This window comes from Centruroides sculpturatus, unplaced genomic scaffold (genome assembly GCF_000671375.1).
Source record: "Centruroides sculpturatus isolate CEXI.00-Female unplaced genomic scaffold, Cexi_2.0 scaffold248, whole genome shotgun sequence".
Classification (NCBI taxonomy): domain Eukaryota; kingdom Metazoa; phylum Arthropoda; class Arachnida; order Scorpiones; family Buthidae; genus Centruroides; species Centruroides sculpturatus.
The window spans coordinates 445,931-462,566 of record NW_019384437.1 but is presented as its reverse complement, the minus strand read 5'-3'; the positions used below and the strand labels follow the sequence as shown (position 1 = coordinate 462,566).

The 16,636-nt window shown below is 29.8% G+C and overlaps 1 protein-coding gene across 1 annotated transcript in view; it reads right to left on the bottom strand.

Annotated features, from left to right (window-relative positions):
* Positions 1-14,888, bottom strand: part of LOC111619984 (26S proteasome non-ATPase regulatory subunit 2-like) — a 59,520-nt gene extending 44,632 nt beyond the window's left edge. Inside the window, 7 exon segments of the mRNA XM_023361827.1 lie at positions 1,755-1,899; positions 2,239-2,397; positions 2,698-2,919; positions 2,992-3,113; positions 7,779-7,943; positions 9,652-9,708; positions 14,699-14,888. Of these exon segments, the coding sequence (XP_023217595.1) occupies positions 1,755-1,899; positions 2,239-2,397; positions 2,698-2,919; positions 2,992-3,113; positions 7,779-7,943; positions 9,652-9,708; positions 14,699-14,770 (942 nt within the window). The 5' untranslated portion in view covers positions 14,771-14,888.
* Between the last annotated feature and the right edge of the window lie 1,748 nt (positions 14,889-16,636).

Sequence of the window (16,636 nt, the reverse complement as noted above, 5' to 3'; positions counted from 1 at the left end):
AATTGTGACAAGAGAAATACATCAGTTGGTATGCAACCTGCAGATGCAGTTTGTTCGAAATTTGATGGTCGTCGTAAATTAAATAATCGGAAGGATTGTGATTCTGTTTCTTTTAGATGTCACAAATACAAGATAAACAGTTCATCATTTGAAGTAATTTTTCAACTTAAATTTGGGAAAATTTTGTGGGGAACTACTTTATTGTTTATTTGGCATCTAATTCACACTCACAACCAAACAGCTGACACTCAATGTGCATTCTATGCACATTGAGTGTCAGCTGTTTGGTTGTGAGTGTGAGTAGTCGAACAGCTGTTGAATGGGCGAATTTCATATCACACATTATGATTGTTTCATCATCTACTGGAATGAAAATTGGATGGACCTGGAAAGGTTGTTGAAATCGACAAGATTGTTGTGAGCAAAATGAAAAGAACTAGGAGAAAGGTTAGACCTGTTTGTTCAGCATATGATTAAGTAAGTGCCAATAAATCTGAAAGTCATAACAGGAAGAATGTAGACGTGTGTTAACCCCTTAACGACTATTTTAATAAAAAAAGGTCTTTTTTGAATGCCTGTTCATTGTTATTACATAAAAAAATTCTTCATTTCAATTGAAAAAAGTGGTTTTTTTCGATTTTTCAAATTTCGCAAAAATTGGTTCCTTAAGAATGCAGAAAAAGTTTCTACAATGGAAAAGGATAAAGTTACGATAGAATCATCTGAACCATGTTTTTTCTGAATAAATCGGAGAAAAGGAATTAGAAGTATGTCAATGGTGAATGAAAGATTATTTCTTTAAATGCTGGTTTAGTAAGTAGCTGCACTGGTCACCATCTTGTTTGTGGATGTCGTGTTCACAAACAAGATGGTAACCGGAAGTGCCACCATTGGGACTACCTAGGTAAACTTCTACCCATATTTGTTCTTTCAATAATAAACATGCAAACTTCTATTTTTTACTATTTCCTTCTATTAAACTTTTATATCTACCAAACACTTCAAATTTGAATTTTAAACAAATTTATTCTTCTTATGAATTCAGGTACCGAGTGTAGTAATCAAAAAATTAATTCAATCTATGCATCAACCATATTTTATTTTACACAGATAAAATTTAATAAGATTCCAGATGACCATATATTTAATATCTGCATTATCTGGACATTCATCTTATCTTTGATTATTATAGTTAAACTTTCATTAATGCTACACAGTAAGTCCATAAAAATTTTATATATGAAAATATTAATACATATAATAATTTAACAATTGTATACAAAATTTATAAAAAAAAATACACATATTCAAATTTTATTAAAATCCCTATCATTATTCACAATTTAGGTGAAAAGCTGTTAACTAAATTACATTGTCAAATGGTAAAATGGAAAAAATATTTGCCAAGTGACTACTCAAACATCAAGGAAACATTTCAAAAATCTAATAGCTAAACTAACTCAACTGAGCAATTGCTAATACTTATGTTTAGCAGCACTGAAAGATACAGTACTAAGAGCAACTCCAGAAATATCTAATACTATAACACCAATTAATTTAGATTTTGATAATAAGTTACAAAAATATGATAAACATTCAAATTAAAGAAAGGTCCTTTAACTGCATTTACATCTATTTTATATCTGTTATTTTATGCTCATAATTGACTTTTATAATGTAAAAGTAAAAATTTTACAATCATCAAATCATTTAATTAAGTAATGTTTATCCAAATCTATTTAATTTAAACTCACTTCTCTTCCCAGTGTCAGGAAATGGGCATTCAAATGTGTGTTAGACAGAATTTCACTGAGTTCTTCCTGTTCATCAGTATCATCATTCAAAACAAAATGTATCTGTTGCCGACTCATCATAAAGGACATTTGTTTTCGAACAGATCTGTAACATAATAACACACATATTTAATATGCTTTAATTTCTTAACTATACTTCCCTGAAAATTTTTACTTAATTTTCGAACATTATAAATAAAATATTATCCTTGTATATTTAGTTTTCAGTATTCCATTGAAAACAATGGTATATTTATAACATATATTTAGTGTTTTAATAAATTCTTAATTTTAATACCTCAAATACATTGATGATTTTCTTCTTCTAATACTACATCAAATTAATTTAAATTAATTTATTTTAAAATTAATAATTAATAAAAATTAATTTAAAGTTTAAATGTAGTTAAAATTTAATAATATAAAATTATCATTTAATAGTTACCTATCTTCACATTCATAAAATATTTCCTTAATTAAATTTGAATCATTCAACTGCATAGCAAGACGTAAAGCTTCTGGATATTTTTTAAATCTTCGAAACAATTTTAAAGCAGCTTTTAGAAGATTACTATTTTCTGGTTCAGGCACATAAGGAACACAACTGTAGTAATAATAAAAAAGTTTAAAAATTGTAAATATTTTTTTTTAATATTGATAAATAAATAAATGAATAAGAGAATTGTGTTCTCTATTTTGTATATTCTAGCCTTATTATCTATACTGTTAAATAATATGGTTCTAAGCTGAGAATAGTCAAATGTTAACTGAAAATGCCACTTAATTAAAAAAAAATTTGGCTTCCTGAAATTAGCAGTCATTTATTCATTTATTTACAAGGATCATGCCAAGATTTATAAACCTTTATGTTAAATATTGATATTCTGAGAATAGTGATACTGACCTGGTGAGATATAATGCCACTCTTGGGAAAGCATCTTTGTCAACATATCTATCTAGCATTTCAAGCATTTCAATTTCCATCAAAAGATCACAGGCTTCAGCTTCTGCATTATGAGCCATATGATATGGTACAATCTGTTCTGCCAATTTTACAACCTCTATCTTCTTCTCAGGCTCATTTTGAATATTTGGCCACTCAAGTGCAATTTCTCCAGCAAGATGTCTATAATTTAATTATCTTATTTTGCTTACTTCATATAAAATTACAGAAAGAATTTTAAAATTCAATACTTACCTTACATATTCATGACCCCAAGAACCAATTTCTTCTCTTGAACCAAGAAGACGATAAGTAAGGCATTCTCTTTCTTCACTCATAGTCATAGCAAGTATGGAAATAATATCAGCACAGAATCTCTAATTTAACATAAAATTAAATGAAAAAATATTAAACAAATAATTTAAAATACTTATATAACATACTAAAGCAATAAAAGATGAAAATCTTTAATAATTTAAATATAAAAACTTGAAATTTCAAATTCATGTTGTGTACCATTATGCAAAATAATGTTATTCACTAAATACTTATCATTAATATCACAAATCTATTTTCAGTTTATCTTTAAAGAATCATGAATACATTTACAAAATTTATTAAAGATTAATTGATATTTTTTATAAGTAAGTATTAAATGAAAAAGAATGCTTTAAACATGTAGTTTCACTTCTCTAAATTAATTATTAAAAACTACATAGTTCATGTCATGCTTAATGGGGAACTATATAGTTATGGTCCAGCCTTCTATCCCAGTCAGGTTAGTCAGAGTCCCCTTGTTAATACGTTAACCTAACGTGGGGAAAAGAATAAAATATATTTATCCCACCTCCTTCCTCTAGCTAATATATCAATACTATGTTCCGACTGAGTGCTACTCACTTATCAGATCAACCCAACTGGGAACACATGACAAACCATGATGGTATAGATTCTTCCACCACGTGTATCCAAATATGGAACCGTACCAAAAATTATATAACCTTGTAAAAGGTCTCCTTACTGTCTTTTCTGAGTAATAGATATCTTGATATTCTTTTGGTTTCTTAAATGACAAGGCAAATTCTAAATAAAAAATGGCAATGCCAAATGATATGTAGTAGCCCCATCTGGTCGATTAATCTGACTTTGGATATTATAATAATAAAATTACTAACAATAAATAATATAAGAATATTACTACTAATATTAATAATAATAGCATAACAACAAAAAATAATAAATATTACAATATGTTATGAAATACTGTCATCTGTTCAGAAAGAAAGACAAATGAAGCCACAAACAGACAGCCTATTAAATTAATAATGATTTGAATACCAATGTTTGAAACATTGAATGCTATTTGGTATCAAAATTGTGCCAATATTATTCACTAACATAAAATATCTGACAGCCAGATGGCTGAGCAGTCAAGGTGACAGCCTACCACTCTGGAAGACCCAGATCAAATCCAGACAGGTCAAAAAAGCTCCAGGAAACATGACATATCCAAACAGACCACAACCTTGGGTCCATCTGGATATGTAGGACACTGTCCTACATATCCAGATGTAGGATGGACCTGGATATGTAGGACACTGTCCTTCACCAGGTGCCCATTGTGGACCTGGCCAAATCCATAATGGGCTTGCTAAAAAAGACCCTCTTAGTGTCCACAGGATGGAAAGAGTTTATATACAGTGATACCTCGGTTTTCGTCAATAATCTGTCCAAAAACAATCAACAAAATCCGAAACCGGTGAAAACCGAGGCAATTATTTCCATATAAATCAATGTAAATTCAATTAATTCATTCTAGACACTTCAAAATACATAAAAATACATTTTATAGATAATTAATATAGCGTTAAATACTAAAAGCAATAAGAAATTAATATAAAAGACTAATCTAAAGGAAAGCAATGAAATTTTTTGGCTAGACATGCAGGGTAATGTCTTGTCTTGAAGAAGCTAGTTGGATATGAGCTTCTAGCCTACATTACCCTGTGGTAAAATGTGATGTAACTGTCATGTAATAGTAGTTGTATGCATTTATGGTGGTCATATCGTGGGGAATAATGCCTTCCAGGAGGTCCGTTTAAGGGTAACTGGTCCCTATTCAGGTGTTATAGATGTGGAGAAAACCTGGAAACTTCACCAGGACATGGCCAGCCCATCCTGTCAAAGCACAAACCCACAACCAAACTCCCAGTGTTCAGGGAATGGAACTGTTGGCTAATGGTGGGCCGTCATGGGGTAATGCTCACACAACGAGAAATAATGCCACACTGAGCCGGAAAATGCATGGGTCGCTCTTTGTTTGGTGAAAACATAAGTATATATATACATATACTTCTGTTTTCGCTAATTGCCTCAGATTTTGTCGGCACGCCCAAGCGACCTCACTGTTAATTTTGTATCTAATATAATAAAGCTACATTGGTTTTGCTGAACGATACAAAATGTTTGATAGAAACATGAAATGGCAGGCACAGTCAAAAGGAGACATCAAAAATATTGCCAAAAAATCCAAAATTTCAAAAACCTAAAATGTTTAAGGCATACAAATTTAAAGTTCAACTCTTGAAACTTCATAGAATATAACATTTCAGTGGCCAATTATTTTGAGCACTATTTGCTTATTTTTAAAATTGCTAATCATTATTTTGTCCTGTATTATATATTAAAGCATCACAAAGTTATGTGAAATGCTAGAGTTTAACTGTTGGAGGTGATTAGGAGTGAAATCCTTAACAAATTAAATTGTAATTTTTTTAAACCTAAATGTAGTCTGTCTACATCAGTAAAAATTCATAAGAAATATTTCTATTTCTTAAAAATTACTGATCTAATAAAAATTTTACTGTTTTATTACAATGAAAAGCATATTTAATATCGATTACTGTCATACAATGAAGCTTTCATTCTATTATTAATGATTTGTTGGATTTCAACACAAATCATCAATAATAATAAATGGACAAATAATAATAATAAATGGACTGTTTAAATCAAACATTTATAACATCTGAAACATTTGTTGTAGAAGTAATAGGTTTTTGATTTAAAATAGAAATTTATAAATACTTGATCTGACAGCCCTCAAAACCAAATTTTAATTTGAAAGTCTAATTTTTGCTATGATACATGTCTTAAACTATAGACAGAATCATATATCTATATGGAATGTGTCAAAATTCTACAAAATACCATACAATTTTTCTATAATTACCTTAATTTGAAAAATAGCTTTAAATATTCAATTTTCTTTTATAAAACTGAGAAGCAAGCACATTTAAAAAACAGAAAAAAAAAATCAATGAAAAACGACTAATACAAGGTCTGATCAAAAAGTATCTGACTTCAGGTGTTTGCAAGCTGGAAGAGACTGTCATCATNTACATTTTATAGATAATTAATATAGCGTTAAATACTAAAAGCAATAAGAAATTAATATAAAAGAATAATGTAAAGGAAAGCAATGAAATTGTTTGGCTAGACATGCAGGGTAATGTCTTGTCTTGAAGAAGCTAGTTGGATATGAGCTTCTAGCCTATATTGCCCTGTGGTAAAGTGTGACGTAACTGTCATGTAATAGTAGTTGTATGCGTTTATGATGGTCATATTGTGGGGAATAATGCCTTCCAGGAGGTCCGTTTAAGGGTAACTGGTCCCTATTCAGGTGTTATAGATGTGGAGAAAACCTGGAAACTTCACCAGCCCATCCTGGCAAAGCACAAACCCACAACCAAACTCCCAATGCTCAGGGAATGGAACTGTTGGCTAATGATGGGCCGTCATGAGGTAATGCTCACACAACGAGAAATAATGCCACACTGAGCCAGAAAATGCATGGGTCGCCCTTTGTTTGGTGAAAACAGAAGTATATATATACTTCTGTTTTCATGCATTTTCCCATGCAGAAGTATATATATATATACTTCTGCATGGGAAAATGCATGAAAACAGAAGTATATATATACTTCTGTTTTCACCAAACAAAGGGCGACCCATGCATTTTCTGGCTCAGTGTGGCATTATTTCTCGTTGTGTGAGCATTACCTCATGACGGCCCATCATTAGCCAACAGTTCCATTCCCTGAGCATTGGGAGTTTGGTTGTGGGTTTGTGCTTTGCCAGGATGGGCTGGTGAAGTTTCCAGGTTTTCTCCACATCTATAACACCTGAATAGGGACCAGTTACCCTTAAACGGACCTCCTGGAAGGCATTATTCCCCACAATATGACCATCATAAACGCATACAACTACTATTACATGACAGTTACGTCACACTTTACCACAGGGCAATATAGGCTAGAAGCTCATATCCAACTAGCTTCTTCAAGACAAGACATTACCCTGCATGTCTAGCCAAACAATTTCATTGCTTTCCTTTACATTATTCTTTTATATTAATTTCTTATTGCTTTTAGTATTTAACGCTATATTAATTATCTATAAAATGTATTTTTATGTATTTTGAAGTGTCTAGAATGAATTAATTGAATTTACATTGATTTATATGGAAATAATTGCCTCGGTTTTCACCGGTTTCGGATTTTGTTGATTGTTTTTGGACAGATTATTGACAAAAACCGAGGTATCACTGTATATAAACTCTTTCCATCCTGTGGACACTAAGAGGGCCTTTTTTAGCAAGCCCATTATGGATTTGGCCAGGTCCACAATGGGCACCTGGTGAAGGACAGTGTCTTACATATCCAGGTCCATCCTACATCTGGATATGTAGGACAGTGTCCTACATATCCAGATGGACCCAAGGTTGTGGTCTGTTTGGATATGTCATGTTTCCTGGAGCTTTTTTGACCTGTCTGGATTTGATCTGGGTCTTCCAGAGTGGTAGGCTGTCACCTTGACTGCTCAGCCATCTGGCTGTCAGATATTTTATGTTAGTGAATAATATTGGCACAATTTTGATACCAAATAGCATTCAATGTTTCAAACATTGGTATTNATTGCAATTTTAATAAATCTATAGATAACATTCAAGAAAAAAATACTCATATAAATTATACACATACTTTTGTTGGAGGATCTTGTATCTTTTTATGAACATCCTTCAATGTTTCATAATGACAACGAAGAAACTTTAATGGTTTTGGTACAGATGTCATAGATGTAGTAGAAGCACGAATCTGAGTTCGTAGACTTTCAAGTGCAGGAAGGTACATAGAAGAATCATTTTCCTACAAGAAATTTTAAAATTTAATGCTTATTTGATGTTTTGATAAAATTAAACTGAAAAATTAATTAAATAATTAATAAGATATTTATTTCTTTATAAATATATTTAAAGAATATAAAAGAAGTTTTACAATTTAAATTATGTCTAAAATTATATATTTGATAATAAATTGTCAGAACAATAAGTATTTAAACCAAGAAAATGTATTAAAAAAATTTTATATAACAGACAATACATAAAACGTGTCTTTAAAATTTAGTTTTTTTTCATGCACACAAGGAATTAACAGTCTTCCAAGAGGAGTCAAAACTTTCTTTAGATGTTACTTGTCCTCTAATGAAAGTACTTGTCTATACTTCAATATGCAAAATGTCAAAAACTTCTCTCTGGTGAAAGCACAATAAATTAAAAAATATACATTTGATAAAAGGGACAAAATTTTAAGACATTTTATGTATTGTCTGTTATTAAAAAAAATTCCCATAAATTTTCTAAGTTTAAAATTATATAATTTATAATTCTTAAGAAGAAACAAAAGGTCTTCACAATTGCTCTTCTAACACCACAGGAATAACAATGTCATATGGCAAAGTTAACCTTTATTGTGAGGCATTTCTCTGTCTCAATATGCGAACGGTCTGAAGTCTTTCAGATGGCAGAATAAGTTAAAAATTGCAATTATTAAAAATAAACTTAAATGATAAATTTGTTTAAAATTCACATATAGAAAAAACACAAGATCTCCAAAATAATTCTTCTAGTGACCTTGTCAATAATCTCACATAACCAAGTCAATTGAAGGGTTTTATGGCATTTCCCACATTAGGGAGTTTGAAAAAAAAGGAGGATTTGTTTTTCAATTCACCAGTACTTTAATATGCAACATTTTATTACTGTGGGTAACTTATGTGAATAATTAATGAAGCATGTAACGGAACTGTGAAAGTTTCTTATAATTCAGATACACAAATCCAAATTTATCAATAGCTTGTCTTTTAGTTTTGTGGGATATGCCATTTTTCCATTAAGCTCCTCAATTGTCAACCATAGTTCAAGTTTACCATGTGACAACTGTTGTTCTAGTAAGTCTTCACAATCATAGTGTTGTTCACTAGAACAACAGAAAAATGATTGTGAAGACTTTTCTTCTACTTGTGAATTTTAAATGAATTTTTTGTCCATGTTTACTTTTAATATATAATTTATATTGAAGCCTTATATGCAGAAAATTATCAGAAAGTTAAAAACTAAGAAAAATGGTGATCTGAAGACAAAATGTTAAGTAAAAAGAAACTTTAAAATTTTTTGGAATTTTATTAAATATACTTCATAATATGTTATCATATTAATTTATATAAACTTTCCAATATTGCATTTTATCCTAATAAAATATTTTAATATCCTTAGAATAATTACAATACCAACTGATTTTCAACAAGTTACAAATCAGTTATTTAAGGATTTATTCATATTAACTCTTAACACATGATACATATGCAGGCACACAAACCTCCAACACACAAGTATTTATATACTGTAATATGCAACAAACATAATAACTATATTTAAAAATTCAAACACTGTGTTGTATTTCTTTTTATAAACAACTTATAATTTTTTTTCCTGAAATTATTTCAAAAAATAATTTTTTGATAAATTTAAGAATTAAATTTAATAGCATAATATTTAAAAAGTAAATATTTGCTTACCGTCAAACGTTGAACCAGCATATTAAGTTCAATCTGTAATTGCTTGTCCTCCTCTGACTATAAATTAAATATATATATATATAAATTAGTAAGAAAATAATTTCATAAATAAAACTGTGTTATTTTTTTACAAATTTCTAAATCTAATTTCATAGAAATTATTTTTAAAAACAATAAATTTCCTTTAAAAATCAAGCAAAATAAATATCGTCATCATGTTTGGCAGTATAATGGATAAATTTCATTTTAAATTTGCAGTCAGAATATACACACTAAATCACTTAATCTCTGAACATAGTAGTAATAACATAGCAGATTATTTTCAAATGGATTATTACATCCTTTTTATATCATTTCATGTCTGTTTTTAAGTAATCAAGTTGAATAAACAATTTTAATCATATATATTATTAAAATATACAATTACATCTAATTTAATTCACAATAGAATAGATTTTATATAAATACTAACTCCTAAATCTGAAATATTAAAATATCATTTGTTTATAACATTCATCTCTGTCACAATAAATTATTTAGATATACATATTCATCTAAAATTTTGGCCAGAACAAGTTTAGTTAAAACAAAATGAATAAACAATATTTAACATGAAAAAGTAAACTATTAAATTTATATCTAATATATAAAAATATATAAACTATGGCAAGCAATTAATATACACCTTATTCTTTGATATTGCAAGATCTTAAGAAAAAAAAAACTTTCTTTGATATCTATCTTTCTCTAATTTTAAAATCAGATTTTATGTCAAGAAAAATCATATAAAATCTTAAACAAACTTTAATATAACTAATATAATTGCTAAAGCAAAATAATCAAATACACAATCAAATGATAACTACACTTTATTTTTATTATAAATTTATACAAATGTAATATTTTATCATAATCATCAGTCAAATACTGTACTAATGTTACTTCACTGCAATTATAAATTTTTCAAATTAATCTTTGTTTTTTTAAACTTGTACTGATAAGAAATTTGAGCCAAATATTTCAATGATTTATGCCATTCATTTTGTTTTTATTTCTCATTAAAAAGAAATTCTTTCTATTTAATTTTTATCAGGTTAAGTGCCAAAAAAGATACATAGAATAGTTGGACATAGTTGGAGAATGGATGAAAAGCGCTTACTGATTTTCAGGCAGAGAGACCATCAGTATGGAATGTGTCTAACTCAAACTTTGATGCAACACTCATGTCATAGCAGACTTGTCAGCAATGGCTTAATGACTTTCTAGCTATCACCATTAACAATTGTGTTTAAGTTTTGGACACGTGTATAATTGTGTTCATTCACAAAATTTGAAAACTTGATACTAATTAATATATTATTATACAAATTAAATTAGTATACAAAATATTCACTACTTCCTATTGAATATTTATGAGATGAATTTTGGAATAATAATACAAAAAGTCAAATATACAAAAAGTCAAACACACAAAAAGTCAAATATATTTTTGATTTTCAAAATTCCTCAATGACATATCTTTATGCATTTTCTGAATATAAAATATATTCGTCATAATCTCTACAATAAAAATCATCAAATACCGATGATAATGATGATGATAATGATAAATTTAATTTGGGAAATTTAAATTTTCCAAATTAAATTTATCCTCATCATCAACATCCTAATCTAACCATTCAATGTAAACAATCTCAGTATCAAGATATCAAAATAGCAATTAGCTTACACTGATTATATACACCCAAATAAGATGTTGAATGTTAAGAATTTTTATATAAACTGCTTTGAAACTGATTTTCAACAATTCACAGACATGAATTTTTTTCAATACTTCACAAATCATACTATGTAAATAAACTATCTAAAATTACTATTCATAAAATAATTGCAGAATATTGATTTTATATTATGAATTATTTTCATTCTATTTCTGAAATGACATTCTTTAATTAATTAATTAATAGATTAAACTAAATTTAAACAATATGAGCTATAGAACATTATTGTAAACAGCTTATCTAGTTTATTGAAACTAACTTAAAACATTAATTACCTTTTGCATAACTACACAAAAGCACCTTGTGAAATAACAAAACTGTTAGAATGGATGAAGTAAAATAGAACAATACTTCATTCATTCACAAGTGCTTTATTTCAACACATTCAAAAAATTAGTAATAATTCAGATATACAGTAATACCTCGACTTACGCGAACCCGAAGTTACGCGATTTTCAAATCTCGTCGATTCGTCTTTTGTTTGAGCGCCACGCAACTCTTGATTACTCATTCCCCCCACACTATTGTTCAGCTTACATGTTCGGACGTGTCGTGCGGAATCGACATATAGCTACAATTTATTTTGTGTTATTTATTTCTGTATTTGTTATATCTACGGAGACTCGAGAGATTATGTGGTGATTTCTTGTAACAATAAATGAATCAAAAGACAAGATAAGATTAACGAGAACATTTATTAGCTTACATACATCCGACTTGGATTTTACACAAATTGAGAAATTATACCCCGACTTACGCGGTTATCGCTTGGTCCCACCTATTGCATAATTTCAGGGTATTACTGTATGTATTTTGTTTATTAGATTAGAAATGGATATGTCTATAAGATAATAAATTCATTGACAATCAAAAAAATTGCATGTCTGGTCTATTGTGATGAAATGTTTTATCTATCACAACAGCCCAGTCAACATATCTACTAGACATTCATTTCTATTGCAAACATGGGCAAAAAAAAAAAGTTCAGTTATAGTATATTTTTGTATGTTATTTTCTAAGACTACCTGCAGTATTTATAGTATTGTAGTTGTGTTTGTGTGTAAGCTTATTGTGTATTATGTCTCTTATTTGGTTATGTTCATGCAAGTAGCTGTAAGTGCTAAAAGCTTACAGCCTGATGTGAAAACAGTAGTGTTCACATATAACAAACCCACTTATAATGAACTCTTGGTTATAACAAATCAATTTTAAAAGTACAAATGAAACACCTGTAAGATCAATGTTATTTTTTTCTGGCTACAACAAATGCATATATAAAAAAACTATATTTGAATTTAAAAATGAAAGTTATCACTAACTGATTACGAAAACAAAGAATACTCTAGAGCTAGAGTTATTACTAGGGTTTTCAAATAAAAACTTTTTTCTGCAACATTACGGGAGTGACATGAAAGGGTTAAATAGTTTCACTTAGGTGGAACTGTATATTACAAAATGCTATTCAACTAGCGAAAACCAACAAACAAAAATAACAAATCTTTAAGTAACCATGTACATTTATATTGAGTTTTAATGGGCAACTTCCTATGTAATAATTTGTTAAATTTTATCTTTAAGACATTAAACTTTAAATTTTCAAAATTAGACTGTTTTATTTCTTATCCGATTTAACAAACATTGGTTATAACAAACTAGTTCTAAGGTCCATACAGGTTTGTTATAAATGGACACTACTGTACTGTATAATTTCAGGAAAGATGTGCCCTTTCCATCAGTGTGTGTTAAGTGTTGTCTTTTAAAATGTTATTTTTGTAGTATTTCTGTATTTATGACCTAGTTTTTGATAGCAATCATGAATCCTCCATCTCTGGAAAGAGATATACCTAAGCCAGTCAGCAGTTTGATGCAATTTAGTCCACATGATCCGGCTAATATAATTTGGATGTCTACCATGGCATTTCCTATTTCCTGATGCAGGAATGTAAATTTTTTGTAATGGAAATTGTAGTATTGTATTAGATGTCTTCCAATCATGCATTGTTCAGTATTAAACAAGGTTGAAAATAATTTGATTATTATTAAGTGAATTTCAAAACTAGATAATTTAATTTTTTAAATAAATTATAATATATTTGTTTGTAATTAAATATTACAATGACAACAACAAGTGTTTTCAATGCTTTAGCTTACCAGTATCTATAAGGATTATCATTCATATTGTATTCTATATAATATATTTCAATCAGTCAAAAATTTATAAAATATCACAGAGTCTGTAAGTTAGCAACTTTAAGGATTTGAGGAAATTGCAGAAAATTTTGTATTACCTAGATATAGATGTCTTTTAAATTGAAAAAAAAATTTAAGATTTAAAATTACATTTTTTGCATACTTCAAGTTGGGAAATATGGACGTGTGAAATTTTGGAGATCCTCCACCGAGCTAGCCCGGTCTCGGGTCCATGAATCGCCATCACTCTCGAACCAGGGGGCCATGAACCGCCATCATCCTACGACCAGGGGGCCAACGTCAGTGAACTAGATGCAGTGCCGACAGCAGGCATAGCCCAAAAAATAGCCAAAACCTATGACCCCTGGCCTCAACCAAAGGCGAGGAGAAGACAGCTTCCCAGCCACTAAGTGACAAGTAGGCTATCCACTTACAGATACAAACCTTGTACTTTGATCTTAGCCAGAAGGCCTTTTGGCTAAGCTGTACGACCAACTTTAATTATACCAATTACGAACGATCTTGACTCGCAATAAAGTCAGCCAACATAGAAGAGAAACAATAACAATTCTCCAATGACGACACTCACAATCAGAGAGATCCGAATCGCATCTGAACGTTGATTCCCAACGACAACTCACCACATGGTCTTCCAGATAACAGATGATTTTCGAACAAGTCACAGGCTATTATAGTTCAAACCAAACATACTCTTCTTAAGAGATGTTTACAGATAAATAAATGTAATCTACTGTAAATGAACCTTTACTTTTCTTTCTACACGGAAAATTTCATATAAATTCAAATAATTAATCGAGTTAATAATAATATTTAATTAACAGTGATCACAACTGAATTTTTTAAACGGAATACTTAAATCTGTAAGAACTAATTGTAATCTAATTATTATTTCGACGAAAGACTAAAATTTAATATATATGTAAGCAACGATTCTAATGATTAATATCCAAAGAGTGCAAATAAACTCTTAAAAATATACTTTATAAGCTTAAAAATTAGAAAATTGTCCGTAACGTTTGCTACGGACAATTTCTTCTTTCGAAAATTCTTCTCACCAATTCTTGTTCTTTTTCCTCGTTTTTGTCTTTTGCTTTCTCATTTTCCACATTTGGTTTCTTATCCTTCATTCTTCGACACTTTGTTTTAGAACTTTTAGAATAAATAAAGATTAAAAATCTCTCTCTGACAAATATATAACAGAAAAAGCACACTCATTCACCTGCAGTGCTGCCAGCAGAACCGTGCGAAACGAAAAACAAATAAAATTAGCCCAATATAGCCAATATAAGTGATCACAAATATACGAATGTTGTATTAGAATATAATTTTTACAAATATAAAATTTAATGTCTATTTTTATAATAATAACAAAATTTAAAATAAATTTTGTAGTATTTTTATTGATAAATTCATTTTTGTTTTTGTAATTCTAGCCCTTCTCCTAAAAAATTGTCAAATTGATACCGTCATTTTTTAAATCCTTTCCCCGTGTAGACACTAAGAAAGGTTTTTTTTTTATCTGTTAAACTACTCCCGAAAATTTCTGGCGTTTTCGACCAGTCTGTATTCGATTTTGGGTTTCCCAAAGTGGTAGATTGTCACCTTAGCCGCTCGGCCGTTAGAAACGATTATATTGATTGAGATCTTAATATTTTTTCCTTTGGTTTATTGACGTCAAACGTCTTATGAATAAGAATTAATAACATGCATCTATAATTAGGAAGATAGATTATGGCTAGAACATGAATTATATTCAGTTATTCTAACAGTCTAATAGAAACTATATTTTCACATCACCGTACGATCAATTAGAGATAAAGCCCAATATAAATTTACTGACTGTACTCAATGTCTCGTCATTCTGAGTTCACCAGTGGTCAAGCGGTTCTGTTCCCTGAACACTGGGAGTTGGTCGCGGGATCGCGCCTCGCCCGTATGAGACGGCCACGTGGAGTTTTTCGAGTTTTCTCCACGTCTGAATACGGGTTAGTTACCCTTAAAAAGACCTCCCGGAAGGCATTTTTCCTAGGTAGGCAGATCGCCCAAGCGTTGGGTTGCCATAACTTAACAAACAAACGTTCTGAGTTCATCATCCTTTAGATCAGTATTTCTCAACGAGGGCGATATCGCCCCCATGTGGGCGTTTTTCCATTTTGAGGGGGCAATTAGTAACAATTTATATTTTGCGGGGACGAAAAACAATTTTCTGGACGATATAGTAAAACATTAAAGTAAGAATAATTAGCTACAGAATAATTAGAACCTCGATTATCCGCCCCCCGATCAACCGACCCCTCGGTTAACCGACCGTCCTAGTCGGCAAATTTCAAATGTCCGCTAGTGATGTGGCGCTACAATATTTGGCTATGTCTTGGCTACTTTAATATTATTTTTGCGTGTTTTAGCTGGCAACACTCATTCGACCATGAAAGGGAGCCAGTATTTAACGTGCAGCTAGAGATCCAGATGGCACAACGCGCTGATTGGTCAGCTGAATGACGTCAACCTACGAAAGTCGGTAATGTTGAGCGACTAGCCAAACTTTGTATTGTTGTTGTGAGAGCGGGCAGACATTATATAATAGTTATATAATGTCTGCCCGTTATATATAGTTATATATAGACATTTCATCTAAAACTTAATAGAAGGCACTTATTTATAATTTCACTAGCTCTTGTGTGTATTGACATTAATTGAAAATTTTGCAATAATTTTAACATAAAATTACGTGATATCAAAGATTTTAATGCTGAGACATTTTTAAACATCAAGAAACAGATAAAATATAATACAAAGTAATTTTTTGCAGACTAAATTACTTTTTATCATCTCTTTGGCTTAATTTATTTTCATTAGCCTAACCTACTAAGAAACAGATAAAAGAAGTAACTTCTTTTATCTGTTTTGTATTTTTGTAAGCTTTTTTGTACATTTACTATAATAATAAAATAATCAAAAACAACAAATGTAAATTGCAAATTAAGTTTTTTTTA